This window comes from Panthera onca, chromosome A2, assembly GCF_046562875.1.
Source record: "Panthera onca isolate mPanOnc1 chromosome A2, mPanOnc1 haplotype 2, whole genome shotgun sequence".
In the NCBI taxonomy this organism is placed as follows: domain Eukaryota; kingdom Metazoa; phylum Chordata; class Mammalia; order Carnivora; family Felidae; genus Panthera; species Panthera onca.
In genome coordinates this window covers 79,316,869-79,337,835 of record NC_138340.1, presented here as the reverse complement: position 1 = coordinate 79,337,835, position 20,967 = coordinate 79,316,869, and the positions used below count along the sequence as shown (strand labels likewise).

Sequence of the window (20,967 nt, the reverse complement as noted above, 5' to 3'; positions counted from 1 at the left end):
GTCGCGTCAGACCCTCAGTACAGAGGATGGACTCACTGTCAGCAACCCAGCGGGTGGCTTGAGTACCTCTAAGGAATACTGTCCAATTTAACCCCACAAGAAGAAAAGTCCTGTAAATTGGTTTGCTACCATCACGCTTAAAAGACAAATTTTATTTTTTTCCTACAAAGAATGGACCTGAGGAGGGCAAGAACACTCTCAAACCAGAGCCATTTCCACAAACCATTCCACCAGTGCCCTTTAACGAGCGCCTTCAAAACACTCTGACAAACACAATCAGCTTTGTGCTGAGAGCACCTCTCCATATAAAAGACACAATTTTACAAAATTAACATACTACACAAGGAAGCAAACAAGTTGTTCTTTTGATTTATAGCATTCAGTCCTCTAAATTTACCAGGTTTCCAAATCTCAATTTATAACTGCATTCCCTAGCTCCCCATTTAAGAGATACATTTAGTTCTGTCTCTTATTTCTTAAGGCAATGAATCTTTAGAAGACAGATTTGAAATGTAACATACGTACTAAAAATCAAATATGCAATGTTCAGAGAAAGGAGAGGGAAAAAAAGAGGGCCTAAGTCCACTGGCTTTATAATAACTAAAGAAATCCAGTGTCAGGAAGCCAAAGGGGAAATGGCATCATTGCCATTCTTGTATTTAAACATTTAAGGAAGGCTTATGACCAACAGTAACCAACAGCAGCGGCTAAAAGTGATACTGAGCTCTAGGTTACCTGTCTGGGGGGCTTCCCATTTATTACTTCAGTTAATCTACACAACCCCTCCACAGAGCTGGTCTTGTAATTTTCACCCTCTTCTCACTTACTGATGAGGAAACAGAGGCATAGAGAAATTATAAATAATTGTGCCCAAGGTCACATAGCTAATAAATGGGAGAGCTGGAGACAGACCCAGGTAACCTGGCTCCAGAAGCCACTACTACAAAGCGCCTCTCACAATCTTTATGGCAGGTTCGTGATAACATTTACGGTGGGGTTCAAGAGTCATAAACTAACAAAAAGAACGTACAGAGTAAGAACACTTACTGAACCCCGTCACACACTCACCCGACAACACTCTGGGGAATCTTCAGTAACAGTAACTCACAGGTGTGATAAAATTGTCAAGATGAAATAAATGTTATTTTAGAAATAAAAATGAAAACCAATAGACTGTTCAAAATAGCAAACCAATTGCCAATCACAGATCTTTAGTTTTACGTGGAGTTCAATGATGTACTGACAGAATGAAGCGACAAAGACCTGTGCTCCTTAAACCACAAGAGTCACAACTGTTGAATGCAAGGCAGGACGCAGCACATCCATTGTGTCTTGCCACATTGTCCTTTACCAACTACACTTAACATTGTCTTGTTCAACATTTGCAAATGTTTCAAACCACACTGGCTTTCCCTGATAAAAGGGCCGTCTCATCCGTAACATGTGGCCTCCTTGGTTGTGCACTTGGACAAAAGATCAGGCATACAGAGGTCCTCACTACCATCACCTGAAAGGCCTTCGGAGACGATCACATTTGGGCAAATTGTTTCCCCCAAACCTGCCAAGTTTTATCAAGCTTTAACAGAGTTAACAAAACCTTTGGTAATCACCGTATCAATCACTTTTGTTTTGTTTTCATTTTTTATTACAGTATAATTCACACTCTGCAAAATCCACCCTCCAGTGTTCAGTTTTGTAAGTGTTCTGTATGTAACAAACACAGACCGTTGTTACTCGCAGCCCTTAGCACCACCGATCTGTTCTCTGTCCCTATCCTCTTACCTTTTCCCATACAAATGGAATTGTGCAGTCTACGTGCTTTGGAGTCTGACTTCTTTCAGGAAGCGTAACATCGTCAGATTCATTCATTTGCTGCAATGGTATCAATAGTTCACTTCTTTCTATTGCTGAACAGTATTCCATTGTACTGATATATCACCATTTGGTGCCTGGGTGGCTCAGTGGGTTAAGCGTCCAACTCCTGATTTTGGCTCAGGTCATGATCTCGTGATTTGTGAGTTCAAGCCCCACCTCGGGCTCTGTGCTGACAGTTCTCAGAGCCTGCTTGGGATTCTCTCTCTCCCCTTCTCTCTACCCCTCCCCACCCCCCACTCATGAGTGTGCACGTGCTTGTTCGCTCTCTCTCTCTCAGATCTCCCTCTCAAAAATAAATAAATAAACTTAAAAAAAAGAATGTCTTTCAAGAAGGGTAAGACTTTGATATAAGTCCAATTTATTTTTTTAATGGATCAGGTTTTTGGTTTATTTAAGAAATCTTTGCCTAACTCAAGTCACAAAGATTTTTCTCGAATGTTTTCTTCTAGTTTGTAGCTTTAGATTTAAGCCAATAATCCATTCTGAGTTAATTTTTGTATGTTATGCAAGGTATCAATTACTTTTTTTAATTTTTACTGCTTGATCCAAAGTTCTGGTCCTTATCACAGTATTTATTTGACAAATGTTTTCTGGGCACCTATATTTGGCCTAGGGATGTAAGAGTAATAAATAAGAGGGCACAGACTAACACAGGCAACAACATGATCAACTCACTAAATCCAAGGTGAGCAGTGTGGACACAGACCAAGTCCAAATATGATAGTAGCAGGCACTCAGGAGCTTCCAGGAGGGCTGGTGTGATGCTGAGCAAACAGGGCAGGCAGAGAGTAACATTCCAGGAAGGGGAAATATCGCAAGCAATATACAAAGATTGAAAGAGCAAGGCTTGTTTAGGAAATGGCTGGGGGGGATGGATTCTTCTCAACCACTTTGTATTCATGGCAGGCACTTACTTCTGCATGCTAGCATTTCTGGCAAGCCATTTTAGGGGACTCAAAAACTAAAAAACCCCACTAAACAAGCAAGCAACAAAATTCAATCACAACTATAGTATAATAGTATTTCTGTGTCTATAAAAGCAAACAAAATTATCAAATAAAGAGGCCTTCAGGATAGTGTGGCTCAGTATAAGCTGCCAACGCCCAGCCTAGAACAGCTTGCCCTTGGCCTTCCCCCAGGCGTGACCGTGACTGCACAGCGAACCCAGCAGGGGGCACAGGACGAGTCCCACCCCCAACAGAGCTTGCCCCCCAGGAGGCTTTCACTTGGCCTTCAATCCCATCCCTCTTATCACCACCCAGAGAACCAGCAACAGCACCCATTCAGCTTGACCAGCTGACCCACCTTCCCAGATGCCGCTTGGTTCCGTCAGCCCAAGTGACCCACATCACCAGCATCACTGATGTGCTCTGATTTCCCCCCACTCCCCCCACTGCCCACTGGAAGCATCAGCAAGTCTCCACAACCTCTACTCCAGATGTAAGAGGACTGCTTGCCCTAACCCAACTGAGGACCGGACTTGTTCAGCAGGCCCGGGAACAGAGGCCCTTGTTTCTCCCAAGTCCCCATCTGCAGGGCCTGGTGGGGGCAGGGCTGCCATTGTCACCACAGTCTCTTTCCCACTCTTCAGGTGGAGAGCCTCCAACTCCCTACAATCCTTTCAACTAAGGCCTTTTCCCATCTCAACATTGTCAACAGCCTTTCTTCCATCTACATAATTTTTTAAATGAAATATTTTTCAGATAGCCCATAGACAGGATGAACAATAGAACTTCTGTTCTGAAATTTTCACATTTTATTAACCTTTCTGAAAAAGATATTGGTGAACTAACTTTTCAAAAATTAAGACTAAAGAATAACAATGAACCTTGTAAAGATAAGGCCAAATGCTGTCTGGATAAAACCGTATCTATACTCAGAACAGTAAAGCCTTACATTTGTTAATCTGCAGAACAAGTTAACACTTTCTTTTGTTTTTAAATTAATTTTATTTATTTATTTTTGAGAGAGAGAGAGAGAGAGAGAGAGAGAGAGAGAGAGAGAATGAATATGAATGAATGAATCCCAAGCAGGCTCCATGGGGTTCCATCTCAGGACCCTGAGATGGTGACCTGAGCCAAAATCAAGAGTCTGATGTTTAACCAACTCAGTCTACCCAGGCACCCCAACACTTTCTTTAACTGGAACACTAACACCTCCTTCCATCCTATCCCTAACTTTGAGTAAAACCTCACCATCCTACATGGCTCACACTGCAAAACCCACCAGCAGAGTTTCTACCAGTGGGCAGGAGGGGGCGGGGGGGGGGGGCGGTGGTTCACCCAGTGACTGGCTTCCTAAAGGATCAGAAATTCCTGGAGTTGAAAGAGACCTCCTCAGAGGCCACCTGATCAAGTCTATCACTTCTCACATTTGCAAAAGGCTCATTTTCCCTTACCCTTCATCATGGCCATAAGCCCTTGATGGCAACGGTCTCCCTGTCTCAACTCCTAAGTCCAACACAACACCTTTGATACCCTTGACAGAGCAAGCATTCAACAAAAGTTGCTAATACAAAATTCACAGGTAATTCTCAGTTGTCGTTCTTCCCAGTGTGTGCTGCCTGACAAGGAGCACACCCTCCCACAACCAGCACGGCCCTTGGGAGTAAGACCTGGGTCAGTCCCAGCCCTAATTCACTCTGTAAACTGTGGAAAGACTTAGCTGAAAACATGTTGGTCCTCAACATTCACATCTTTAAAATTCGCATCTACATACAAAATGTCTAAAAACACACACAACCTCCTGGAGGCTGAGAGGTAGAAGGCCTCCTCACTTCCTAGTTCACATCAAGTATGTGGAGAAGTTCAGGGCTACCGTCTTCTCTCAAGGTCTCTTCTGGACCCTAAATTTCATGAGTTTTCTTTGTTTGAATTAGATAACCCCTATCTTCCCCTCAATCTCAGCTTTTCTTCTTCTGTCTTGATACTCTAAACATTGTTATTTGCCTATAGTTAGGTACTGTATGAGATTTGGTACTATCATATTCCGTAATCTTTTCAATTTAATTAAATCACTATCAATGATTCTTTTGATAATTATCTTCTTTTTTTTTTTTTTTAACAATTAGGGTTTTTTTTAACTATTTATTTTGAGAGATAGAGCACTTATGCAGGGGAGGAGGAGGAGGAAGAGGAGGGGGAGGAGGAAGAGGAGGGGGAGGAGGAAGAGGAGGGGGAGGAGGAGATAGAGAAAAGGAGGGAGGGAGGGAGGGAAGAAGGGAGGGAGGGAATCCCAAGCGGGCTCCACGCTGTCAGCACAGAGCCCGATGTGGGGCCAGAATTCACAAACTATGAGATCATGACCTGAGCCGAAAACAAGAGTTGGATGCTGAACCGACTGAGCCACCCAGGCGCCCCTAAGTGTGACTTTTATAAATCATAACTAAGACAAACTAATGTTTCAATACAACACTAAAATGTAATGATTTTCTGGCATGATTTATGGAAATAAAGAAACAGGCACAGGAGGGATGTACTGTAATTTTTTCATATGCAACAACTATTTCCAAGGCCAAAATACAATCTGTTGAGGTAAATGCATGTGCAGGCTTCATGTTGATATACAATGAAAAATGACCTCATGGAGAAAAAAATTAACATTTAATTTTGTATGACATTAAATCCACAAGTGAAATATAGGGGAATAAAAGGAGAAACCTCTTAATTTTCATACTATTAAAAATTAAAGAAAATATGACCTGATTCCATCATGACAGCATTAAGTACTGAAACAATCCTCAATTAGAGTCCGAAAACTGGGATTTAAATTTTTTCTCTTCAAGTATCTCTGATTCCTAATTTAAAAGTAAGTTTCATCTTCCCGAAGTCTTTTTCTTCATCTACAAGATGCTATCCAAGTAGTAACTTAATTCATCCAATTAAACGATTACACAGAAAAATCAGAACACAAGAAAATTTGTTGGTTCGGGGAGAGGGGTGAGTCAGGGTGGCCAATAAATAATGAGAAGTTGGGTGGAAAATGTTCCAAACATTTTCACTAAGTGATAAAAAGCAGCTAGAAACCTATTCTTTGTTTTGGATCTTTCATCAACAGCTAAAGAAAGCAACATTTTGAGAAAACTAGTAGAGCTAATGATAAAAGGGTTTCATAGTAACCTGAAAACATAAAATTTACAATGGAAAACTCTGTTGCAGTCCAACCAAACTCCAAAATACTCCGCATCAAAATCACAAGTGAGAACAATGCTAACTCGTCTGTTTGATCCCCAGTGCGGCTGCTGCAGGAACAGCCCACAGAGACCAAGAGTCAATCGGACCGGACCCATTGTTCAAGTCTGCTGAAGTAACAAGGAGTTAACTGTGGCTCCGAAACTGGTTTCATCATCCTGAAGTAACAAGGAGTTAACTGTGGCTCCGAAACTGGTTTCATCATCATCATCCTGAAAACGTTCTGGCTCATAGTCTGTGAGTCAAAAACAATAAGCCAAAAACTCTAACAACCCAGCACTGCCTATCCAAGTTATTGACCAGACTTGGCACTCGGTGATTTTTTGGCCAATGCCAAAAATGGATTCTTACATCAAAGGACAAAGACTTGGGACCAGTGAACACAATCAAATCCTAAAGGTGAAACAAGACCTTGAGATACAATGGCAGCATTGTTGGAGTGAGTACACGGCATTTGGAAGCCAGATTCATTTCAGCTTGGGCCTGGTAAGTGCGTTTATAAATAAGTCTTACTCAGACCATAAAAACTGCCGAGAAGTGCCACCTTACATCCGTTTTGGAACAAGGCAGAACAGGCACATATGCATACTAAGGTCAACAGAAATGTCCTGCCCAAAGACTAGACACGGAGTTTTGCCTTAACCCTTTGTTTCCCATCAGGTAACATCCTACGCCTTAATTAGATGACTAATGGTAAGAAAAACTGAGAGAAAAACCAAACTATTTGATCCATCTTTTCATTTCAGTATTCATTTATTATTGTCTCCAGAGACTAATGATACACAGACAGCAACCCACTCTGGGTGCCTCAGCACTGCCCTGGCCCCAGCCTGCTATTAGTAACTGCTACACAATGCCTACAGACCCCTTCAGACAAGGGACATCTCCTTGCAAAAAAAAAAACTAAAAGCCTCCCTAGACTAGAGATAAATCAAAAAGTATATGGTTTTAAAATCAAACTACCATATAGTTAAAGAAGATTCCTGATCTAATTGAAAAATATACACCATCACTCTAGAAACATCCAGACCATGCCAATAAATATTGCTCAAAATGCTTTATATCAAGTACCTATTTTTAAAACTTTTATTAATGTTTATTTATCTTTGAGAGAGAGAGAACGCAAGCAGGGGAGGGGCAAAGAGAGAGAGACAAAGAATCCAAAGCAGGCTCCAGGCTCTGAGCTGTCAGCACAGAGCCCAACGCGGGGCTCGAACCCACGGATGGTGAGATCATAACCTGAGCCAAAATCAGACGCTTAACTGAATGAGCCACCCAGCTCCCCTCAAGTACCTATTTTAATGGGTTTCTGTGTTCTCTGGATTCTAAAGCTCCGGATGGAGAGAATAAAGGATGTTTACTGAAAAATCCTGCTTTATCACAGCAGTATACAAAAAAGGAACGAATACTTATTCTAGAGTAATAACTTTAAAAAAACAAAAAGCTTCCACCAGATAAACTATGCTCTCTTCCTCTCTTCCAGTATTATTCTGATTGCCTTTGGTACAATTTGGGGGAGAGTCAGAGCTGCATTGCCCAAAAGGAAGCCATGTAGAGGGGGCGAAAAAACTCCGCTACCCTCCGAGGATCACCAACAAATCAAAGTGATTAAAGACAAATTAACAGGAGGAAAGAAACTCGCTTATTTACACATTTAAAGCTCATGCACACAGGAAAACTCTGTGATGAGCAACTCAAAGGATGGATGGAATGCAGGACTTAACAAACGGTGCTGGAAGGAAAAGGTTGGGAGCAGCTGTGAGAAGGGGACGAAGGTAAGTGCTGTAAGACAGGGCTGTCTGTTAGTAAGATTGGTACACAGAGAAGATTCTTCCACTCCTGGTGTGGGAAAGGGGAACACTTTTACAAATGGAAACTTATATCCTGCTTTTAGATAGAAAGTAAGAGGGCAGAGAGCTGCCTGCGGTTCAAAACAATCTTTTTGCCAAAGTGGCATGTTTTGAGGTGGCAAACTTTGTTCCCCCTTCAGCATGTTTGGGGAATACCACCAAAAAAATAAATGAATAAAAGAATTTTTTTAATATTGATATTTTACGTACTTCTTCAACTACAGGTAACAATAGGAATTCTTTAGTTTACATTTTGGTATTGCCTTTCTTCATTTTAGAGGGAGAGAAAGTGGCACAGTGCTTTAGGCTTTTAAAGGACTCAATCGGGCCCTGGAGGGTCATCGATCATTGTACTCACTTCATGCCTTTCAATATATTTACCAAAAAAACCCCAAACAAACCATAGTTTCATAACATTAATGAAAGTCACAATAACTATGAATTGTTATTGCAAAGGACAGATCCCAAGAACCAAACCATAAAGTAGAAATATTTCAACTTAAGAGACCACACCACAGTCAACTTCTAGTCAACCCTTTTAAACCAGGCAAACAACATTCTTTTCAAATCCCATAAAGAGGAGAGGAGTCTTCAGCCATTAAAGTAGCAGGATGTTACTCTGCCTGAACAAAGAAAAAAAAGTCATGTAGAAAGATGTGTTGGCTAACTACCGCCCTCTCACTGGCAAGAGGCCACCTTCGGTTGGAAAAGCGTTTAACCAAAACATTCATTTACAAATGTCTTTATTGGCAACCACTTTAATGTTGTATACACCTCTAACTTAAGTAGAGAATAAATTCTAATGGAAAACAAAAGGCATAAATTTCTCAGAATTAGAATTAAAACACTACCACGGGAACATTTACATAAAAGAAAGTGATCCCAGGAAAGAGAGGAAAAGGACTCTAACACCGAAAAAAGACATGTTCGTACACAAACTTACAACCTCATTATGGAAATACAAATTCACATTTAGGGCCAGGCGTCAAATCATCATGCTGCCCAGTCATGAAAAGGGCAAACAGTCCTTGCCTCTTATTTCACAGTTCTGCCTAGTGGAGGAAGGCACTGAGTATCAGGTAGGTGCAAGTGAACATGGCCTGAAACACAAAGGCCTCAGCTCGTAAAGAGCTTTTAGTTGAAGGGTCAGAGTTTATCATGCAAAACCAAGGCTTCCCCAACAGGGATGGGGGAGAGGGCGAGTGTCAATCAAAGTAATTCACTTTTAGTGCTATTTTAGGCGGTCTTACTACTAAAAAATTTAGAAGTACAAATGCTGTTCCATCTGCTGTGGTGAATACAAAGGGGCTTTTCTTCACGTAAGAAAGGCTTACTGTTAAAATAAGAATTCCTCCATCTTTTAAAAAGGATAAACAAATGATAAAACCAAAAGAGGACATACAGGATCAAATAATTTCCAACATGTACTAAGTAGGTGTTTTAGTCCAGAACGGAGTCTGTGAAGTTGGTGACCTAGAATTCTGTTGAAGAGCAAAGAAGACAGGCAGGTGAGAGAAGCTTCCTACCCTCTTCACCGCGCCCTGGCAGGTCGTCCATTTGGTCACTGACATATGCTGATTTCTTATTCTGTTACTTGCCAGTATTATCTAAATCTTACTTTTACAGGGGCACCTGGGTGGCTCAGTCAGTTGAGTGTCCGACTTTGGCTCAGGTCAGGATCTCGCAGTTTGTGAGTTCGAGCCCCGCGTCGGGCTCTGTGCGGACAGCTCAGAGCCTGCAGCCTGTTTCAGATTCTGTTTCTCCCTCTCTCTGCCCCTTCCCCTCTCATGCTCTGTCTCTCAAAAATGAATAAACGTTAAAAAAAATTTTTTTTAGGGGCGCCTGGGTGGCGCAGTCGGTTAAGCGTCCGACTTCAGCCAGGTCACGATCTCGTGGTCCATGAGTTCAAGCCCCGCGTCAGGCTCTGGGCTGATGGCTCGGAGCCTGGAGCCTGTTTCCGACTCTGTGTCTTCCTCTCTCTCTGCCCCTCCCCCGTTCATGCTCTGTCTCTCTCTGTCCCAAAAATAAATAAAAAACGTTGGAAAAAAAAAAATTTTTTTTTAAATTAAAAAAAAAATTTTTTAATCTTAGTTTTACACAGAAAAACACTGCATGAGAAAAAGTACAAAAGGTATACCTCTATAGATGCACACAGTGCCTTGAAGAAGCCTTTAATAAGTAGAAGTATGATAGAATATAGAATCGAAAGGAATTTATAATCAGGATATATATTTTTTTACAGTCAAGTAGTATTTTTACAATTAGGTGGGACATACCATGATGTCTTTGAGTATGGGCTCTGGCTGACTCCCTAGTCATGCAAGACAGCTCCTAAAATTCCAATGATTTACGTCCCTGACCATCAACCACGAAAATAAGAATTTTATAAAAATATCTGTGTCATGGGACTGCAGTGAGGATGACACGGGATGCGCAGACGTACTTAGCAAAATGGGAGGCCTTCATAAATATTACGGCTTCACTACTACAGTTGTGGGCTCGTTACCCAAGTATGTCCAAAGTAAGAAGTTTGGGGTGACAGCTTTTGTGGCTCCACCCGGAGGCCTAACAGTTCATGATACTGCTTCCATAGAAAATCAGGTCTGCACCATGGAGAATAAAAAAAAAAAAAAAAAAAAAACCCACAGGAAACAAACCCTGTCCCCCTTTTGCCAACAACCTATCTTGCAGCAGACTGAGATAGCACCTGAGCATTTCTTTTGCTTCCCCCCTTCTCCCATCTCACCTCCCAAGCACTGGCAGGATTATGTTTTCGGGGAGCTCTAGAAAATGCCAGGTGCATGCTGTTTTTAACGTGTAAAAATGTTCATACAGCTTACACGGAAAGTACTGCATACTAGGATTTCTCTTTAGGACAAGAAGCAGAGCAGGAGGTCACCTTAAGGAATGGTGGACACGTATGGACTTTCACTCACTTCTACGTACTTTAATTTAGTCTTCGTTCTAATGATCACCTAGAAGGCTATAAGGCAAAGTTCTTATTGTGGTTTGGAGCCAAACAGTATTGTTTTTGATATTTTCTACTATAATCTCTCTACTTTGAATAATTATACAAAATGTAATAGAAATTTCACTCCAAAGAGTTATTTGTGGATCTATCCATTAATAAAAATAGTAACAGCAACGGTAGGAGCAATATGTTCTAAGTGCTTATTAATACGTGACACTATTGTAAACATCTGACATATAATAATTTATTTACTCTTTGCAACACCACTGGGAGGTAAGTAAACACCTGCAGGGCCCCAGGGGACAGCTGAGGACACCTAAGCACACAAAGGGGAAGTGGTATATCTCATGACTGAAAGGCAGACAACAGCTCTTGCTTTTAACCAGCAGGCAGTACGTCCAGTGGCTGGTGTGGCTTCTTCTATGGGCAGGCCCGCTGCTTCATAGTGCCTGAAGCACCTGACCCCTCTATGTGGAACGTACTGGAGGACAGAAAGGAGTAATTGTGAGTTTCTGGTTACCCACCTAAAAGATTCTTTTCCCCCAGAGAGCCATGAGACTCTTTCTCCTTTCCCAATCAGCGTAATAGCCTGAAAAGAGGATACTGTGGACTACAGTATTCTCAGGATTCATTCACTCTTACCTGAAAGGAGTTTCATAATTAACCTAAGTACTTAGATGATATAACTTCCCCCCAAATAATCAGAATTTCTCCCTCCCTCATCATTTATTCTAATCGGAGCCCTCACCATCTCTGCTCCAGGTATCTCCACACTTCTCTAGCCCATGGCCCACAGTGCAGTGGAGTCAAGTTTCAAAAACAGAAAACTGATCGCGTTACTGCCCTGTCTCCAGCCCTTCCAGGCTGCCCCATTTCCTAAGACTGCAGCACTTTGCTTGGGCTTGGGATCAGCCCCCTGTGAATTTATGCACCATGGCCCAAAAAAAAAAAAAAAAAGTGAACATAAAGTTTGCATACAGCCACACCAAGAACACAATTTACGTAATGCCTTCAAATTCCAAACATAAGTAACAAAACTCAACCTTTAATTTCATAAAGGAATTAAAGATTTCTCTAGGCAAGTCCATACATATTTGCTAAAGGTAAGAGATGTTTATTTTAACCAAAAACCATACATCGACATACAAATTACACGTCAAAAACTCCAAAAAGGAATTTAGGAACTTCAGAATGATAAACTTTCAGGGTGCCTGGGTGGCTCAGTCGGTTGAGCGTCCGACTTCTGCTCAGGTCATGATCTCACGGTTCATGGATTCGAGCCCTGCATAGGGCTCACTGCTGTCAGTGCGGAGCTCACTTTGGGTCTTCTGTCTCCCTTTCTCTCTGTCCTTTCCCTGCTTGCGCTCTCTCTCAAAAATAAATAAATCTTTAAGGAAAAAAATAAAAAAGAATGATAGACTTTCCCATAACTAAACATGTCATTTGATTTGAACTTGTGTTATTAGGACAGTCACTCTGCTAATGTCTTTGGAAAGTCAACTCACTAGCACTTTGTGTATGTATACACGAAAGTTTAAAGCTCTGTCCGTAACCACCCTCACATAAAGACAGAACTGCAGAAATACACCAGAAACCAAAACCTCTGCCTGCTGCCCACCTTCTCCCAAAAGACCGACAGGAGACAGACAGATCTGGTTATAAGGCATGCAATCCATCCTTCCTCTGGATTCCACCTAATCCCAAGTGTCTCAAAGGGACAGCAGGTGACATGAGTACAGCAGGTCTCCTGTGAAACGAAGGGGATGGAAGGGGCCACAACCACAACCGGGATTAGTGAACAGCCAAGGCAGAGGGATGCTGATGCAGGGGGCCAGATACTCTCGTATTTTCAGAACACGGAGGTAGGGATTTTTATGTGAAATATCCTAAGTTTCCAAGCACGGGGAGGTACACAAACACAGCCACAGGTATGATCTAGGCCACATCCACCAGTTTGCACTCATGATAGAAAAACCTGATTTATTAATTTAATAGCCAGGTGTTGGGCCACCTCTGCATCATACACTCTGCTAGGCATGGGGACAAACACTAAAGAAGTCTATGACCTCATCCAGGGGAGGATAAAAGTGCACAGACACAGTGCCATAAACACAGTGGTGAGCATGACAGAGCCAGGTAGAGGCCACCCAAGAGTGAGAGAAGGATCCCAAGTCAGCACAGAAAGAGTGCAAGAATTCAAGGGAATCCCTGGCCCTGCACCCACCCCCATCCCAGCGCAGGGGGCGGGGGCGGGGGGGGGGGGGGTGCTCATCTGGGATGACTGCCGGTAGCAATGAGCCCTGAGCCGAACAGAAAGGAAAAGGCAGAGAGAGAAATCATGCAAAGTGTGCGGCTGGGGAGCCCAGGCTGGAAGGTGCCCTTCTGGGTCCCAGACCCAGACAGGATGGGGGGCGGTGCACACTGGGCAGCAGGAGCACCTGAAATTCAGGGAAGAAGGACAGGTTGAACACAAGTGCCATAGCAGATAAAACCGTGAGAATGGATGATGTATCAGTGTGGATAAAGCAGCAACTCTGACAGATACGTTCAGAATTTTAATACTCTAGTAAAATTTTCTCCTTACTAAAGCAATATATGTTAGATGTTGAAAAAAATGAAGTCATATACAAAGAAGAAAATATTGTATCACCCATAATCCTACACCAACTGCTATACATTTCCTCTCCATCTAGCAACGTTCAATGATGTTCTTCTCCCCGGTCTAGTTAATTTTCCTTTGATCCTAATTTTTCTCTTTTACTTAGACTTCTTCATTTTAGCACATCTACCATGAAACCTCCTCAAACCTTAGTGAAATGAAATGGAGCATAAAAAACTAAGTTAAGTCTCTGTTTAAAAAGCCAAATCTAGGGGCGCCTGGGTGGCTCAGTCGGTTAAGCGGCCGACTTCGGCTCAGGTCATGATCTCGCGGTCCGTGAGTTCGAGCCCCGTGTCGGGCTCTGTGCTGACAGCTCAGGGCCTGAAGCCTGTTTCGGATTCTGTGTCTCCCTCTCTCTGACCCTCCCCCGTTCATGCTCTGTCTCTGTCTCAAAAATAAATAAAAAACGTAAAAAAAAAAAAAGCCAAATCTACCTTTCCACAATACACATTATTTATGCCAACCACTTCAGCCTTTTCACACAGCACAGGTCAGAGAGACAGAGAGATTCTTTACTCTTTTTCATCATAGAACCCACACTCTAGGAGGGGCTTGGCTCTGCACATGGTTATGACCCTGCTTAACTGCTGTAGTGAACTAAAAGCTTAAACATTTTTCCAAAGATATAAAAATGACCACCAGGCACATGAAAATCTGTTTAACATCATTAGTTACTGGAGAATGCAAATAAAGGTCACAAGACATTCCTTCACATCCATTAGGCTGGGTCATCCAAAATATGAAAAGTGTTATAAAGAATATAGAGAAACTGGAACGCTGTGTATTGCTGGTGGGAATGTAAAATGGTTTAGTCACTGTGAAAAACAGCTTGGCAGTTCCCCAAAAAGTTACAAAGGGAACTGCCCCATGACCCAGAAACTCCACTCCTAGGTATACAGCCCAAAGAACTGAAAACAGGTACTTAAATCTGAGTGCATGAATGTTCAGAGTAGCACTATTCACAGTAGCCAAAAAGGAGAACCAAGCTTAATGTGCATCAGTGGGTGAATAAACTGTGGTATGTATGTGCAATGGAATGTTATTCAGCCATAAAAAGGAATGAAGTCTGACACACACTTCAACACGGAACCTGGAAGACATGATGCTAAGTGAAATAAGCCAGTCACAAAAAGACAAACACTGTCGGGCTCCACCTCTATCTGGTATCTGGAGTAGTCAAATTCATAAAGACCGAAGGCAGAGTGGTGGTTGCCAGGGTCTGCAGAGAGAAGGGAATGAGTGAACTTTATGGTGTGTGAATGACAGCTCAATAAAATTATTCTGAGTAAGAAGCTGCTGGTTTAGAGCTATAGCGCCATATAAAACAATGAAACCAAAGCTGTACTGGGTCAAATGATACTTTCCCATATTTCCACCTTTGTAAGTTACCTAGAGATACCAGTTTACTTCTCTCCACCCTTTTCCAGAGGAAAAACAGCAAGGGGCAAATCGGTGTGGGAGTCGCTGGCTTGCGTGTGCACCCTGGTGCTCCCTCAACTACTGAGAGGCACACACACGTTCGCTCGCTCATCTCTCCTGGGCCCTGCACCCCCCACCCCACCCATAGTGGGCACACAGCTGCCCCACCATCTCTTCAATGGCCACAGACTTACCTCACTGCTTCTACTTATCAACTTTCTGTTTTTCTCCTCCGCTGTCAAGTTTCCTCTTCGTTCTGCTGGTAACTACTACGCTGCAGCTGGGGCGAACCTGAAATTGTGCCCTAACTACAATATGTCCCAAGTACAACCTCTGCCTTTTTGATTTCCCTTGGTTATTGACAAGTTTTATGAGCTCTGGTATTAGAAGAGGGGGTTAAAAAAAAAACAAAAGGGAAAAAATGCTCTGAAGGCAAGGGAGGGAGAGGAAGAAGAAACTGTTTGAAGTCACCACAAAAAAAGAATCAAAAGCCCAAAGATTAGGGGACACTCTGTTCAGCCAGCCAAGTCAGAGGAAGAGTATTCTAACTGACTAAGGAATATAAAAGGCCGGGCTATAGGGTATGAGAGTCAAGAAGCTCAAAGAGGAGCATCAAGTAACAGAAAAAGGGGGAAAAGTGAAAAAACGCCCAGGAAAAGGCAAACGCTAAGGAAGTAAGTCCTCAGGGTCACAACAATTCCTCCCAGCGCCCACATCCCACATCTAGTTACAGAGACAGAGCAGCAGAGGTGGAATATCACCAAGGCCCAGCAGGAGTCATGAAGAAAATTCTCAAGCGAGAGAGAGACACACAAGGTATTTGAGAGGGTTTCCAATCACTAAAAATGTCATAGTCTGATGTTCCAGTTAGGACTACTTATGTTACTGTGGGTAAGTCAAAGTCTTTATATTATCACTATGATAACGCCTTACATTTATACAGTTCTTTACATTCTACAAAGTACATCTAATTTCAGCCTCACAGTTATCCCAGGCAAATGAGCGTATCCACCTTCAATGTGCAAATGGCATATCTTCTGACTTTACTAATCTCTCCGCAACATAATACTGCGTGACTCCTCCTCTGACTGATGTCAAGAGAAACATACACAGAAAGTCCATATATTATGAAGAAATAGAGGAAAAACTGGAGTTAAAAGCAGGCGAAGCAAGTGAGAAATGAACATGGAGAATATAAACAAAGAGATTATTCTCTAGAAAAGACATAGTATCTGCTATATACACAAAAGAATATGTGTAGCATATATATACAAGTTAAACCAGCACAATTAGAAAGCAAATAGTAGACCCATCACCCAATATAAGAACAATGAAGAAAAACAATGAAAGGAAGCAGAATAAGGCCAGAAGGAAAGTAAGAGTCGTGGGTTTTGTGTTCCATTTATTTATTTATTTATTTATTTATTTATTTATTTATAAGAAATCTTTTTTTAAAAATAATCTCTACACCTAATGTGGGGCTTCAACTTAAACCCTGAGATCAAGAGTCGCATGCTCTATGGGGCACCTGGGTGGCGCAGTCGGTTAAGCGTCCGACTTCAGCCGGGTCACGATCTCGCGGTCCGTGAGTTCGAGCCCCGCGTCAGGCTCTGGGCTGATGGCTCGGAGCCTGGAGCCTGTTTCCGATTCTGTGTCTCCCTCTCTCTCTGCCCCTCCCCCGTTCATGCTCTGTCTCTCTCTGTCCCAAAAATAAATAAAAAACGTTGAAAAAAAAAAAAAAAAAAGAGTCGCATGCTCTGAGCCAGCCAGGCACCGCTGTTTTCCTTTTAAATGGGGCAAAACAGGAAAAATGCCAGTGAAAAGAGAAAGGCTGTGGTGAACTTCAACTGTGAACTTCACTGTGAAATGTGAACTTCAACATCCACTTCGGCAAAGTTAAAGTAATTGCATAAGAACCATTACTGAGCCCTGGCCCATTCAGCCAGGTACTGTCCAATGTACTGATAATGATCTTGCGACAACTCTCTAATCTTGAAGAGTTGAAATCCTTATAGAAGTGGCATGGACCCAAGTTCCATGCCGTGAATTTCAGCGTGGATTTTAAAAGCTGAGTGACACTTCCTTTAAAACGGTGACATGCCCAAATTTGTAAAAGACATATTTTTCTTTTCCAAAGGAGGTGCCACTGAGTTCCTCTCCCTGCTGCCTGTAAATTCTAACAGCCATCACCCCCAGAAAGAAAGCCAGAGGGGTTACTTCTTCAAAGACCACAAACCCCTGAGACTGAAAATGCCTTGAGATTTCTTTCTGGCAGGCTGCACTGTTGCACAGGTGGCCATTTTAGAATTATCAGAATTATTTTCAGCTGTCTGTCTCTCTCTCTCTCCCTCTGCTCCTCCCCTACTCATACTGCCCCCCCCAATCAAAAATAAATAAACTTAAAAGAAAAAAAAAAAGAGTCTCAGGGCCCCTGGGTGTCTCAGTCAGTTGAGCATCCAACTTCGGGTCAGGTCATGATCTCACAGCTCGTGAGTTCAAGCCCCACGTTGGGCTCTGTGCTGACAGCTCAGAGCCTGGAGCCTGCTTCGGATTCTGTGTCTCCCTCTCTCTAAGACCCTTCCCCACTTGCACTTCGTCCCTCTCTCTCTCTCAAATAAACATAATAATAAAAAAAAAATTTTAAATAAGAGTCTCTCATGATTTTTGTTTCCTTCTCTCTCCCCCCCCCCCATATGTTCCTGTTTTGTTTCTTAAATTCTACATATGAATGGATATGGTATTTGTCTTTCTCTGCATGACTTATCTCACTTAGCATAATACACTCTAGCTTCATTCACATCCTTGCAAATGGCAAGATTTCATTCTTTTTGATGGCTGAGTAATATTCCAGTGTGTGGGGGGTGTGTGTGTGTCCACAAGCACATGTGCACATCTTCTTTATCCATTTATCAGTCGATGGACATTTTCCATAGCTTGGCTATTGTTGATAATGCTGCTATAAACATTGGAGTGCACGTACCCCCTTAAATCTGTATTTTTGTAGCTTCTGGGTAAATACCTAATAGCACAATTGCTGGATTGGAGGGTAGTTCTATTTTTAACTTTCTGAGGAATCTCCATTCTGCTTTCCAAACTGGTTGTATCAGTTTGCATTCCCACCAACAGTGCAAGAAGGTTCTCCTTTCTCTGCATCCTCACCAAAACTTGTTGTTTCTTGTATTTGGTAACTTTAGCCATTCTGACAGGAGTGAGGTGGTACCTCGCTGTGGTTTTAATTTGTATTTCCCTGATGATGAGTGATGTTGAGCATCTTTTCATGTCTGTTAGCCATCTGAATGTCTTCTTTGGAAAACCGTCTATGCATGTGTTCTGCCCATTCCTTAACTGGATTATTTGTTTTTTGGGTACCGAATTTGATGATACTAACTAACCCTTTATCAGATGTGTCATTTGCAAATATCTTCTCCCATTCCATAGGCTGCCTTTTAGTTTTGTTGACTGTTCCCTTAGTTGTGCAGAAGCCTTGTATCTTGATGAAATCCCAATAATTCCTTTTTGCTTTTGTTTCCCTTGCTTCTGACAACGTATCTAGTAAGAAGCTGCTACTGTCAAGGTCAAAGAGGTTGTTGCCTGTATTCTCCTCAAGGACTTTGATGTTTATCCATCTCACATTTAAGTCTTCCATCAGTTTTGGATTTATTTTTGTGAATGGTGTAAGAAAGTGGTCCAGTTTCATTCTTCTGCATGTTGCTGTCCGATCTTCCCAACATCATCTGTGAAGAGACTGTCCTTTTTCCACTGGATATTCTTTCCTGTTTTGTCACAAATGAGTTGACCATATAGTTGTGGGTCCATTTCTGCATTTTCTATTCTGTTCTGTTGATCTATGTGGCTGTTTCTGTGCCACTACCATACTGTTTTGATGACTACAGCTTTGTGGTATAGCTTGAAGTCCAGAATTGTGATGCCTCCAGCTTTGCTTTGCTTTTCCAGGATTGCTCTGGCTACTCAGGGTCTTTTGTGATTTATACAAATTGTAAGATTGTTTGTTCTAGCTCTGTGAAAAATGCTGGCAGTATTTTGATAGGGATTGTATTAAATGTGTAGACACTTTGAGTATTAGATATTTTAACAATGTTTGTTCTTCCAAAGCCATTAGTGTGGAATGTTTTTCCATTTCTTTGTGCCTTCCTCAATTTTTTTCATAAGCTTTCTATAGGTTTTAGTGTACAGATTTTTTACCTTTTCAGTTAGGTTTATTCCCAGGTGTCTTATGGTTTTTGGTGCAACTGTAAATGGGATCCTTTTCTGGTGCTTTATTATTTCCTTTTCTGGTGCTTTATTATTGGTGTATAGAAATGCAACAAATTTCTGTACACTGATTTTATATACTGCAATTTTGCTGAATTCAGGTATTCTAGCAATTTTTTGGTGGAGCCTTTTGGATTTTCTACATAGGGTATATCATGTTGTCTGCAAATAGTGAAGATCTGACTTCTTCCTTGCCAATATGGATGCCTTTTTTTTTTTTTTTTTTTTAATGTCTATTCATTTATTATGAGAGAGAGGGAGACAGAATTCCAAGACAGAGAATTCCTGTGCTGTCTGCACAGAGCCCAACTCAGGGCTTGATCCCACAAACCAAGAGTTTACATCCTGAGCTAAAACCAAGAGTCAGATGCTTAACCAACTGAGCCACCCAGGCATGTCCTGATAGATGCATTTTCTTTCTTTTTGTTGTATGATTGCTGAGGCTCAGACTTCCAGTACTACGTTAAATAGTAATAGTGAGAGCAGACATCCTTGTTTTGTTCCTGACCATAGAGGAAAAGCTCTCAAATTTTCCCCACTGGGGATAATATTAGCTGTGGGTCTTTCGTATATGGCCTTTATGATGTGGAGGTATGTTCCATCCATCCCTACTTTCTTGAGGATTTTTATCCAGAATGAATGCTGCATTTTTTTTTTAAGTTTATTTCTTTTGTGAGAGAAAGTGAGGCAGAGAGAGACTCCCAAGCAGGCTCCAGGCCCCAAGCTGTCAGCACAGAACCCGACACGGGGCTCAAACCCATGAACTATAAGATCATGACCTGAGCCGAAGTCAGACACTTAACCAACTGAGTCAACCCAGGTGCCCATTTTTTATTATTTTAGAGAGAGAAAGAGCACAAGCAGGGGAGAGGGGGAGAGGGGGAGAGGGGGAGAGGGAAGGGGAGGGAGGGAGGGAGGGGGAGAGAGGGAGAGGGAGAGGGAGGGGGAGGGGGAGAGAGGGAGAGGGAGAGGGAGAGGGAGAGGGAGAGGGAGAGGGAGAGGGAGAGGGAGAGGGAGAGGGAGAGGGAGAGGGAGAGGGAGAGGGAGAGGGAGAGGGAGAGGGAGAGGGAGAGGGAGAGGGAGAGAGAGGGAGGGAGGGAGTCAGTCTTATGCAGGCTTCACATATGGCTCACAGCTAGACACAGGGCTCAATCCCACAACTCTGGGATCATGACCTGAGTCAATATCAAGAGTTTGAGTCTCAGCCAACTGAGCCACCCAGGCTCCCCTCTTTTCTTTTACTAATGTGGTATATTATGTTAATTGATTTGCAAATACTCAACCACCCCTGCAGCCCAGGAATAAATTCCATGATCATGGTGAATAATTATTTTAATGTACTGTTGGATGTTATTTGCTAATATCTTGTTGAGAATTTTTGCCTCCATTTAACTCTTATTTTTTACTTTTTAAATTTTTTTAAATTGAGAGCAAATCAAGTTTCCCTTTATTTTTTTGAAGTTTGAGAGAGAGCGTGCGCACAAGCAAGTGGGGCAGGGGCAGAGAAAGAGAGAAGCCCAGGCAGGCAGAGCTCAATGTGGGGCTCGAACTCAGGAACCTCGAGATCATGACCTAAGTTGAAGTCAGATGCTTATTAACCAACTGAGCCACCCAAGCGCCCCAAACTCTTATTTTTTAAAAAGAGAAAAAACATCCAAATAGAAAAGCTGGCAAAGTAAAAAAAAAAACAAAACAAAAACAAAAAAAAAAACTAGAAATTTACAAATGAAA

General features: G+C 42.2%; 1 protein-coding gene across 20 annotated transcripts in view; it reads right to left on the bottom strand.

The window, feature by feature from the left end:
• The window catches only part of SRPK2 (SRSF protein kinase 2), a 393,623-nt gene that overhangs the window by 312,454 nt on the left and 60,202 nt on the right, over positions 1 to 20,967 (bottom strand). The window contains exon 1 of one of the 20 annotated variants that reach the window (XM_060633817.2): positions 736 to 770. The exons of the other annotated variants lie outside the window; for them this stretch is intronic. Coding sequence (XP_060489800.1) covers positions 736 to 755 — 20 coding nt within the window. The 5' untranslated portion in view covers positions 756 to 770. Of the gene's footprint in view, positions 1 to 735; positions 771 to 20,967 lie in introns of those variants that run through there. 20 annotated transcript variants of the gene reach the window in all.